The following is a 12,539-nucleotide window of genomic DNA, read 5'->3' as shown; positions in this document are numbered from 1 at the left end:
TCTTTTCCATAACTTCCCAAAAGATTGACCGAGGCGTATCACAGGAGGCGGAGGATGCCAATTTTGACAGAGCATCCGCCTGATTGTTCTCCGACCTGGGCACTTGACACAAATGAAATTCTTCAAGTGTCCCAGCCTCGGTTTTGACCGCCTGCAAATATTTGATCATAGCCGGATGGGTGGCTTCATACTCACCATGGTATTGGCTAACAACCAACTGAGAATCCGAACAGGCGTCAATTTTAGTTGCCCCTGCCGCCTTACACATACGGATACCGACTAACAGGGCTTCATATTCTGCCTCATTATTTGAGGCCTGGAACTTGAACCGTAGTGCATATTCATACTTATCTCCTTCCGGGGATTGACAGATAATGCCTGCACCACAGCCGTTCATAGTAGAGCTCCCGTCTACATGCACCCTCCAAACCTGATCAAGGTTGTCCTGAACAGCCGGCCTTGTCATTTCGACAATGAAGTCGGCAAACGCCTGCCCCTTCACTGCCTTTCTTGGTTCGAAGGAGATTTCAAGGCTTTGTATTTCAATAGCCCACTTGAGCATTCTTCCGGATGACTCCAAAGTTGTCATTGGCCGCTTGAGTGGCTGATCCGTAAGGATTACCACCGGATGTGCCAGGAAGTAAGGTTTCAACTTCTTGACTGCCATGAAAAGAGCAAGACCAAATTTTTCAACCATGGGGTACCGGAGTTCTGCATTTCTGAGAACATGGCTAATGAAATAGACCGGGAGCTGAACACCGTCTCTTTCAACAAGGAGAACGGCACTGAGGGCATGATCCGAGACGGCTAAATACATGTAAAGCGCCTCTTTCGGCAAAGGACTGACCAGCCGTGGCAACGAGTGTAAATGATCTTTCAGTTTCTGAAAGGCCGCCTCAGCATCATCCCCCCATTCAAATCTAGCCTTTTTCCTAATTGCTTGGAAAAAATAAAGACACTTGTCACCTGACCGGCTGAGGAATCTCCCAAGCGCAGCCAAGCAACTGGTAAGCCTCTGAGCTTCCTTGACAGAGCGGGGTGACTTCATGTCAATCACCGCCTGTATCTTCTCGGGGTTAGCCTCTATCCCCCTTTGATCAATCAGGAATCCGAGAAACTTCCCAGACTCAACACCAAAGACGCATTTCTTAGGATTCAACATGACCCTGTGCCGCCTGAGTGTGGTGAATGTTTCTCGGAGGTCCGCAAGGTGATCCGCCTGGAATTTGGATTTGACTATCATGTCATCAATGTATGCCTCCACATTCCTTCCAAGTTGATTAATGAAGACTGTATTAATCATTCGTTGGAAAGTAGCAGGCGCATTCTTCAACCCAAACGGCATCACCGTGTAACAAAACAACCCCTGATCTGTGACGAAGGCCGTCTTCTCTTGATCTTTTTTCCACAGGGGTATCTGGTGGAAACCCGAATAGGCATCCATAAAACTCATCAAGGCATGCCCGGCTGTAGAGTCGACGAGACTGTCGATCTTTGGAAGCGGGTAACTGTCTTTTGGACATGCCTTGTTCAAGTCAGTGTAATCAACGCACATGCGCCAAGTACCATTCGGCTTTTTTACAAGAACAACATTTGCTACCCAATCCGGGAAGTTACATGGCCGAATGAACCCAGCGTCTAACAGTTTTTTAACCTCGGCATTTGCCGCCTGACTTCTCTCCTCGCCGTGATTTCTTTTCTTTTGCCGGATAGGCTTCTTTTTTGGATCCACGGCGAGTTTGTGGACAGCAAGATCCGGGCTAATGCCTGGCATCTCTTCCACTTCAAAGGCAAAGATGTCTTTGAATTCCTTCAGCAGTAGGTGCAATTCTGCACCTAACTCTTTATGAGCAGCTGTCCCCACCTTAACAGTTCGTTCCGGTTGAGTTTCATCCAGCGGAACATCAATGTGTTCACCAGCCGGCTGGGGACGGAGATCATCTGACCGTTCCCCGGTCAGTGATTGCTATTTCTTCTCCTTCTTCACCTCCGCCAGCTGATCAGCCTTTCTTTTCTTTCCGGCTGCTGGTGGAGGTAAGTCAGGATCCTTGACATCGTCAAGGTTGATTTGCTCCTTCGGAGGTCCGGCTGCAGCAGCCGTTGGTCTGACGTCCGAGAGATAACACTCCCGGGCCGTCTTCTGATCCCCGTACAGAGAGCCAACAGAGCCATCATCCCTTTCATATTTCAACAGCATTAGAGCCGGGATGATGACGGCCTTACACTCGTTTAGAGTAGGTCGGCCAAGAATGATATTATAGGCGGTCAGTTCATTAACCACCAAGAACCGGACGATCAGATGGCGCCCGTGGCCCTTCTGCCCCAGCCGGATGGGTAGATCAATCTGACCGACTGGGTGGACGACTCCCCCTCCAAAACCAACTAAAGGGTGGGAGACCTCCTGTAGATTGCTCAACTTATAGTTGAGCTTGGATAGACACTTGTAACTGATGAGGTCAGAAGAACTACCGGTGTCTATCAGAATGCGACCAACCAGCTGGTTGGCCACTTTGCACTCGATGACGACTGGGTCGTCATGCGGTCGGCAGACTTTGCCCCGATCTTTTTCAGAGATGAGGACATCCGGGAATTTCCCGCCTAAGGATGCCTGTCCATCATCCACTGAGTTGATCATCCTTTTCAGATGATCCTTGGTGCCCCGAATGGTCGGGCCACCGCTTGCAAATCCACCGGCTATGGTGTAGACCGGATCCTTATCAGTATCCGAGCTACTAGCCGGCTGGACAGTCTTGGAGGACTGCCCAGGATTTGTCTTAGAAGCCCCTTTGGACTTCGAGACATAGGACTTCATCAAGCCCTTGTCAGCCAGGCGGTCCAATGACCGCTTGAGACTATAGCAATCATTGGTGTCATGACCCACTTCTTCATGAAAGTGGCAGAATTTATTTTTGTTCCGGGACTGAACGGAACTCTTCATGGGATTCGGCTTCTCAAAGGTCAGCCGACCCTTCACCTCATTAAAGATGGTGCTGCAGTCATTGTTGAATTCATACCGTGAGACATACGGTTTGAATTCCTTCTTTTTCTTGTTGGACGGCTGGTCAGACTCCTCAACCGCCCAAACTTCTTTTCTTTTATTGCTCTCATCAGATTTTTTAGCCGGCTGAGCTGACCGACTCTCTTTTTTGTCAGACTTTTTAGAGTCCGGCTGATGATTGGACGAGCAGAGGTCGGTGGCTTGAATAAAACTCTCCGCCTCCACCAACGCCGCTTGAAGGGTAAAGACCCTCTTTCGGACAAGGTCAAACTTGAAGGTTGACCCGTCTTTCAGACCCTTAAAGAAGTCTGTATAAGCGACCTCGTCAGACAGCCCCTGGATTTGAATTCTAACCAGGTTGAACCGCCTGACATAGGAGCGCAAACCTTCTCTATCTCCCTGCCGGATGGTACTTAAGTCTAAGCTTGTCTTTTTGGCAGGGATGTTCATGGAGAAGTTGGAGGCAAACAGGAAGGCTAGCTTCCTGAAGCTGTCGATGCACCCAGCCGGCAGATTGCCAAACCACTGTTGGGCAATGCCCTTCAGCGTAGCTGGGAAGCACCGACACCACATGGCGTCCTCCAACCCCTGCATGTGCATAAGGTTGGTGTATGCCATGAGGTGATCCTCCGGGTTGGTGGTGCCATCATAAACACCAACCAAAACATTCTTAACCTTAGACGGCTGTGCCGCTTCGGTTATTTCCTTGGTGAACGCAGAAGTGTGTTCCCCAAGTTTGAGCAGACGGAGCTGCCAGTCAGGAGGAGGGACGTTATATGCCGCCTGCTCCTCGTTGAATGCCGCCTGTCCCCCAAAGAGGGCAGGTTGCATAAAGTGAGGAGAATACTGCCCGTATACCATAGGGGGTACATACGGGGCATTCCCAATCATTTGAGGCCCAGATAGGACGGTATTACCGCCTGTTTGGCTCTCATGCAAGGATTGAGCATTCCTTGCAGATGTATTTCTGAAGCTGTCTGGGAAGGTCGATGTGGATGCCGACTCAGACAGCTGCTGACCCCTTCGGCGCTCGATGATTTCCCGAGCGTCTGGGATTGAACTTTTACTACCACCCGGCTGATTCTGCCGGATGATTCTCCTGGGGCCCTTCTCTAGGAGGAGGATCTTTGACCAGTCTATGGCACCGGCTGCCTTCTCCTTAGGATGTGGAGTCGGCTGTCGGTCCTTAACCGGCTTTCTTCTCCCAGCTTGAGGTGTCTTCCTTGCCGACTGACCCTTGCTTGAGCCAGCCCTCTTGTTGATCAGGTCCTTGATTTCACCTTTGAAACTTGTCATGAATTCCATGAGTTCGTCCCTGGTGACGGGAGCTGATCCTCTTGCCTTCTGGGTTTCCCCTTCCGGCTGCTCAAGGAGCCTGCTAGGGCCCGCCTGGTCTGTGCGGCGTTCTAAGTGTTCCCTAGAACGGATGTATCGTGAGACGAGCGACCCATCTTTGGCCACATATGTCTCAACCTGGTCGTCATCCTCATGGTCTGTGTAGACCATTGGCTGAGGATCATTAGAGTTCACCGGATGTATAACCGGCTGGAGATCATTAGGGTTAGGGGATGGTACAGACTCTTGAACCATACTTGAGGTACTCTCCCCACAGACGGCGCCAAATGTTTTGGGGTTTTTCTGGTCCCTCGGGAGAGTTACAACACAAGGTATGATCCGGATGCACGCCTGTACCTGCAAAACCACGAAGACTCCGGGTGGGTGGAGCTCCGCCTCCGACGGTCAAGTTAGTACTTGAATGAGAAGGAAAAAGTGCGGAAATAAAGGTAAGATCTCCTCGGATTCCGAGAAGATCGGGAGTTTTCTCTGTTTTCGAGAAAGTAGGTAATTTGTCAGTAATTTCTGGATGCCCCCAAAATGGGGTAAATCTCCCTATTTATAGGGTCATTGGAAAACGTGCCAATGATTAGGTCATAGCCCTAATCATTAGTGGCTGCGCCGCATTGCGGCTGTCTCGGGATTTGGGCCTGAAGGCCGTCACTTTCCCCAGACTGTGGGATGACACGTGTCAAAAGGACATTGGTCCCTATTTAGGCCAATGCGAGGGCGACACGTGTCGTCCGTTGATTGGCCCACGTGGCTAGGGTAATTTTACCCAAAACAAAAATGTTACGATTATTACGAAATGGAGGAAGTTTATTTTTATATATTATATACTCCATTCGTCTCGTCATGATCAAACTTAATACACATGTCAATATACAAGTTTGACTTAGAATAAACTTCAATTCTTATATGATTAAAAATTAGCAACAAATAAAGAAAGAATTGATTGTTTAAAACTTTGTGTTAATTTCCATTTAACAATTTATTTTATGATAAAAGTTGATATTAATGCGTTATTAAAAACTATAATAAAAATTAGACTAATCTATACTAAAAGATGTTACTAAGAACGTCCACGTGTCACGTAAGCTCTCCTCACTACGCCACGTCACCTACTCAACTATTCATTACGCCACATGGCTCTCCTTCCATTTCTTTTTCATTCCATGTCATCGACTCATCATCATAATAATAAAAAAAAAGTTCTTCACAAGAATTGAACCCACAACCTCTAATCTATAACAAGTATCTTACCACCAAGCTAGGTAATTTTTTATGCAATAATTTGAATACAAAATATTAATATGTAAATTTGACTACAAGAAAATTAAATCATACATTACAATGTATATTAATGTTCAATTTCATGTAATAATCTGGGGCATCGCCCGGGCCCAAAAGCTAGCCCACAAACCACCAAATAGCAGCGCTCCCGCTACTCCCGGCGTCACTAACCTCCCTCATCCCCCGTCCCCTAATTTCGGCTTCGCCGATCTCCCCCTTCCCCCGATTCTGCCCAGCCAACCTACCCCGTCCCTCGATTCCCCGACTTTGAATTCCCTTGCCCGATTCATCACGTTTTCTGGGATTTAAAGATTTAGTTGGTGGGTTTTCAAATGGTTGAGTCTATTGGTTAATGGGGTTGGGTTGGCTGCGTGGGTGGATGGGTGGGATTCCGATCAGCGCGATCTCCGTGGCCGTGGTTTCCGGTCTAGGTGGGTGGTGGTTGTAGGGTTTGGGTTTGGGTGGTGGTGGGGATGGTGGTGGCTTTGGTGATGGTGTTTTTTTTTTTTTTTACTTTTTTTTTTTTACTTTTTTTTTTTACCAATCAAGTAGCTACACATGTCAATTAAACTTAAAAAAAAAATAAAAATTACCTGCTCAACCGGTTCCTGGTAAAATAGGACCATTAAAAAAGATGAGGGGGTAAAGGTGGGATTATTTAAAAATAATCCAAAGGTGGGATTATTCTGGACAATTTTTCCTTTTTGTAGTGGAGTAAAAAAAATTAGTGACGGTGCGACTGTGGGAGTAGAATGTAGATATAGCCTTTTTACTTCATATCGTCAAAGTTTTTAGGGGTAAAAGCAAAATATCCAAAATATAGATTCATGCTAAATTTGAGTTTTGACCCCTTTCAATTTCATTACACAAATAAGACAAACCCCGTCAATCTTCCGTCTACAAATTCGTCAAAATCCGCAGAAACCTCAACAGCACTATTGGTCCCACTATCCCTACCTCTCTATCCTTCCCTGCCCTTCTCTGCATGCAATTCCAATCTCCTATTTTCTCTCTCCACTGGAATTGAAAATACTATAGTTTTCCCTTTCATTTCTTTATTAGTATTTCCAATTTTCCATTACTTAATTTTATTCTTAGACCCTTCCATTCTTATATAAACCTATTCCAGTACAATCATTCTCCTCCTCCTATCTACAAACTCAACAGAATATATCCCATCTATCATCTTTACTTGAATTTACACGCAAACTTAACTTAATTTCATTTCAATGTCATCTTCTTCATATTTCACCATTTTTCTTCTTCTTATCCTTCAACTTTTTACTATTTATAGTAATGCTATTTCTGATTCTGATATCTTACTTAAACTCAAACATTCATTCTTAGTCTCAAACAACAACAACAGCGCCAGCCTCCGTGACTGGACCTCTGGTAATGCGCACTGTAACTTTACCGGTGTTTCCTGCGACGCCGACTCTCGTGTCGTCTCGCTTAACGTTACTTATGTGCCTCTCTACGGAACGATGTCGTCGGAGATTGGGTCGCTTGATAAGTTACAAATTTTAAATATTGTCGGGTGTAATCTCACCGGAGAAATGCCATTTGAAGTTTCATCTCTTACGTCTCTTAGATACCTCAATATCTCAAATAATAACTTTTCCGGCGAAGTTTCCGGCGAGATTTTCACCAACTTGTCGGAGCTCGAGTTTATTGATGTTTATAATAATAACTTATCTGGGCCGCTTCCGGTGAAGCTCTCGGGTTTAAAGCGGCTAATTCACCTTGATCTTGGTGGGAATTACTTCACCGGCGAGATTCCGGCGAGTTATTCTGAGCTAACATCAGTAAAATATCTCGGGTTGAACGGAAACTCGCTCTCCGGTGAGATTCCGGGGAGTTTGGGTAATCTGAGAAATTTGACTAAGCTCTACTTAGGCTACTTTAACTCGTATTCCGGCGGAATTCCGCCAGAGTTCGGGTCATTAACCTCGCTTGAATACCTCGACATGGCCGGCTGCAACCTCTCCGGCAAAATCCCGAAAACGCTGGGAAATTTGAAGAATCTTAATACTCTGTTTCTACAAAAGAATCAGTTATCCGGCGAGCTACCTCCCGAGCTCTCGAAACTCGAGAGCTTGATGTCATTAGATTTATCCACAAATTCAATCACCGGAGAAATACCCGAGAGCTTTTCCGAGCTCAAGAACCTTACATTTCTCAGCGTGTTCCAGAACAAATTCTACGGCAGAATTCCGTCTGGTATAGGCGACTTGCCGTACCTTGAGAAGTTGCAAGTGTGGAATAATAACTTTACTTTTGAATTGCCGCAGAATCTCGGCAAAAATGGGCGGCTAAAGACGCTTGACATTTCGGCGAATCGAATAACCGGGAATATTCCTAAGAGCCTCTGCAATGGTGGTATTTTACAGTTGTTAATTCTGTTTAACAACGCGCTCTTTGGTCCGGTCCCTGAAGAGCTCGGCGACTGTAAGTCGTTGCAGCGGCTTCGAATATCGAATAATCAGCTCTCAGGGAAGATTCCTGCTGGAATTTTTAACTTGCCGGAGTTGACCACGGTTGATCTTAATGATAATGAGTTTTCCGGCGAGCTTCCGGCGGAGATGACTGGTGGTAATATCGGTGAGCTTGACTTGTTCAATAACATGTTCACTGGGAAGATACCGCCGGCAATCGGAAACTTGAAGATGCTTCACAGGCTTTCTTTGCAGAATAATAGATTTTCCGGCGAGATTCCGGCGGAATTGTTTGGGCTGAGTCAGTTGCAGGGGTTGAATGTGAGTGCTAACAATCTTGAAGGTGAAATTCCGGTGGAAATTGGACGGTGTAAGTCATTGATCGCGGTTGATTTCAGCCAAAACAATCTCGCCGGAGAGATTCCGACGTCGATTTCAGAGTTAGAAGACCTTGGCATTCTCAATCTGTCTAAGAATTCTCTCACCGGATATATCCCCGAAGATATCGACTCGATTTCGAGTCTCTCTGTTCTTGACCTCTCCGACAACAATTTCTATGGTACAATACCCTCCGGAGGTCATTTCTCCGTCTTCAAACCGACGGCGTTTGCTGGGAACCCGAACTTGTGTTGGCCTCACAGAGTACCTTGTCCTATCTATAACCGGCCTTCGAAAAAACACCATACGTCGTCGTTTTCCTCATCCAAGTTGATCATCTTAACCATTGGACTAGTCACTTTAGTCCTCTTATCATTAGTGACTCTAAGCATTTACAAGAAGAAGAGTCTAGAAGGTTCTAAAGCGTGGAAGGTCGAACGGTTCCAACGCCTCGACTTCAAGGCGGATGACATTGTTGAATGCCTTAAGGAGGAGAATGTTATAGGAAAGGGTGGTGCCGGAATTGTGTACCGAGGTGTGATCCCGGATGGTACTGATGTTGCAATTAAACGGTTAGCCAACCGCGGGAGTGCCAAGAATGATCTTGGCTTCTCAGCCGAGATTTCTACCTTGGGGAAGATTAGACATCGTAACATAGTACGATTGTTGGGGTATGTAGCGAACAAGGATACGAACTTGCTGGTGTACGAGTACATGCCGAATGGGAGCTTAGGGGAGAAGCTTCACGGACCGAAAGGAGCGCATTTGCAATGGGAGATGAGGTATAAGATAGCAGTGGAAGCAGCAAAGGGGTTGTGCTACTTGCACCATGATTGTAACCCCAAGATATTTCATAGGGATGTCAAGAGTAATAATATACTCTTGGACTCTGATTATGAGGCTCATGTTGCTGATTTCGGGCTTGCTAAGTTTCTATGGGATGCTGGTGCTTCCGAGTGCATGTCTTCTATTGCCGGTTCTTATGGCTATATTGCTCCAGGTAACACTCTTTTGGAACACTTCTTTTCGTTTTTAATCGCATTTATCTGCTATAACTTAGCTCCTGTTTTGCCTATGTATATTGGTTTCAATTGTTACAATATTATGGGATTGAAAACTGGTCAGAATACTTGTTAATTTTAAGTATCGAAGTTTGGAAATTATGGCTTGTTTAATATTGAAGTGTGTGTATTAAGGCCTTAACTCTTCAAGGGTTATGGCCTAATAGCCAGTGCAACTGTTGTGGAGTGTGTGTTGAAACCAATCAGATATCAACCATTAAAATTCTAATTACTATCTCTTATCGACTTATCATAGATTAATTCTCAAGAACTCATCTCATTTTGAGAGGTTGTGAATTGCCAATTGTGACTAGTGATAGAATTAGACTGATGTGGACATGTGGTTCATTGCACACCTATTGTATAACAAAATGTCGAGTTAAGCTGGCTGTAATAGGCAAAAATGGTTTGATTGTTATGTGGAATTGGCAAAGTAGATATTTTGTTGCCCCAAAAATGTTGCCTGGCTCTGGACTATGGTGGTTTCATAATTTCTAATCAAAAGACTACGAGTTGGTTGGAATTTGGTCTAGTCCTGCTGAATTTGTGATCATTAGAAAAAACCAGGCAAATTCCAGTTCTTGGCAAGTTTGGTGTACTTTACCTCCCTCTTGATACCCTGTACTCAATAAGATTGAGACTCGACTAGAATACAACCTGTCTTATACTCAGCTCTTGCTGTATTTAGTTTGTGTCAATTCTAACTATTTAGCAAAAATGTTTTTAAGAACTTTATTAAATACTTCGTACTTTGTAGTTATGATAAAGAATTTATCTACATTAATATCCTGCCTTTGTTGCCTTTACCTGCAATACTCGTTTGAAGTACTGAATCATCCCAGTTTCTGTTTCAATTTAGATTGAAAATGCATCAATGATTATAGTACTTAATTCAAGGCTGGTAATTTGGGTATTTTCCCAACAATTGTTGGGAATGAACAGAAAATGCCTGTATGGCTATATGCACCAAATGTTGACCTAATATTATTATGCTCTTTTTCATGAACAGAATATGCCTACACACTGAAGGTAGACGAGAAGAGTGATGTGTACAGCTTCGGAGTAGTGCTGTTAGAGCTAATAGCAGGACGGAAACCAGTGGGAGAATTTGGTGATGGTGTAGACATAGTAAGATGGGTGAGGATGAATGAATCTGAGATCCCTCAGCCATCAGATGCTGCAACAGTCTTAGCTATCCTCGACTCTAGGCTACACGATTACCAGCTTTCTAGTGTTATCAACATGTTCAAGGTTGCAATGTTGTGTGTTGAGGAAGAGAGCTCTAACAGGCCTACTATGAGAGAAGTTGTTCATATGCTCACTAATCCTCCTCAACGTATCGTCTCTACTCCCAGCCTTCTTTGATTACGAGTACAATATTTGAGCATTTCCAGATTTTTGGGTTATGTTGTCTATCATAGTAATGACTAATTCTTGAGTAAATAAAAGCACATACTTAATTGTAATAATAATCTGTTCCTACCAGCAACCAAAATGGAGTTTCTTGTGCTCAGAAAAAGAAGGGCTATATGATCTAATGCCTCTGTAGAAGAATGGTTCATTCTAGATTTTGTATGTAATGTACTGATTATTAGTAACGTCCAGTAAGTTGTGTAAATATATTTGTGGTTGATTATATTACTATAATTAAATTAAATGCTAATTTCTTTACTATTATAATTTGAGTTAATGAAGGCGTGTTTGTTTTACGTATGTGATAAAAGGTGTCTCTCTTCCCAACTTGATTTATGATGTAAATGGTGATCTTGAAACTTAGGGTCTGTCCTCATACGTTGAAATTCAATTCAATTTAATTCACTTCAGCTCAGCTCAGCTTCTAATTTTCTTCCCTTATAAAATAATCATTTCAGTTCAGCTCAGTTTAGTTTAGCTGAGTTTAGTCAATGAGAACAGACCCTTATTTGAACTTGTGAATAGATCTTATTTGAATTTTTTTAGGATAAGAGTATAGCTTATTTGTATGCAGTGAAGAGTATCAATTAACCTTAATATTGTATACTTATCTGTTCTTTTTACACATTTTGATTTTGAAACTATTCACAAATTATACTTAGTTATACAAAAAAATTTTAAGGGTAGTTATAATAGTATAATACAACATAATCATATGGAATGTTGGAAAAGTGAAATGTCAAAATGTACTTATATTTTTCATAATATTAAAAATTTTAAATGTGTCACTGCATTTATTCAGAGTTTTAGAATATTTGCTTTAATGTTATACTAGATAATTCTCGAGCCATGCTCGATTTTTAAAATTTAATATAATTGAGATTCAAATATAGGCTCCGTTTGGTAGGGCGTAAAACATTTTCACTGAAAAATGTTTTCCCATTTTACATTATTCGTTTTGGTGTAAAACATTAAAATGTAAAATTTGGGGTGCAAACCAAAATCGCAAGGGTTTAATCAAGCCTTATTGGCTAAACAAATATGGCGGCTCCACCATAATTGCTCATCATTGCTGCATGATGTGTTGAAAGCTAGGTACTTCAAGAATTCAACTGTCATAGAAGCTCACCAGGGTTTTGATCCAAGCTACACATGGCGAAGCATGTGGGGCTCTAAGTCGCTACTGCTAGATGGGTTGGGTTGGCGCATTGGAAATGGTACATCAGTGAAGGTGTGGTCAATGAATTGGGTTCTTGGCCTTTCTTTTCCTCCATCACCAAAACCGAGCAATGAAGTTAATGTCGAGTTAACAGTTGCTAGCTTAATCAACCATCAGTGCAAAGAATGGGACTTAACTGCTTTAAGTGAGCTTGTTGAAGATGAGCATGCTAAAATGATTTCATATATCCCTCTGTCTGTGTTCGAAGAGAAGGATGAGCTCTACAGGAAAGGCACGAAAAATGGTGAATACTCTGTCAGGTCGGGTTATTGGCTAGGCATGCTTGGAGCTACAAATATTAATGCTGATGATAATGTGATTTGGCGTGTTGTTTGGGGGCTTGATGGTCCTCCAAAGCTATCCCACTTTGTATGGCAAATCTGCAGAGGCAACATGGATGTCAAGGC

The 12,539-nt window shown here is 43.6% G+C and overlaps 1 protein-coding gene across 1 annotated transcript; it reads left to right on the top strand.

The window, feature by feature from the left end:
- Positions 1–6,544: 6,544 nt before the first annotated feature.
- Positions 6,545–11,213, top strand: LOC145614168 (uncharacterized). Its single transcript, XM_081669176.1, has 2 exons — positions 6,545–9,439; positions 10,510–11,213. The coding sequence occupies exons 1-2, from the start codon at positions 6,856–6,858 to the stop codon at positions 10,863–10,865; spliced, it is 2,940 nt and encodes a 979-aa protein (XP_081525302.1). The 5' UTR covers positions 6,545–6,855; the 3' UTR covers positions 10,866–11,213.
- The last annotated feature ends 1,326 nt before the right edge of the window (positions 11,214–12,539 follow it).

Source organism: Chenopodium album, chromosome 25 (genome assembly GCF_948465745.1).
Source record: "Chenopodium album chromosome 25, dcCheAlbu1.1, whole genome shotgun sequence".
Taxonomy (NCBI): Eukaryota; Viridiplantae; Streptophyta; class Magnoliopsida; order Caryophyllales; family Amaranthaceae; genus Chenopodium; species Chenopodium album.
Note: the sequence above shows the minus strand (reverse complement) of the source record. Positions and strands in the feature narration are given on the sequence as shown.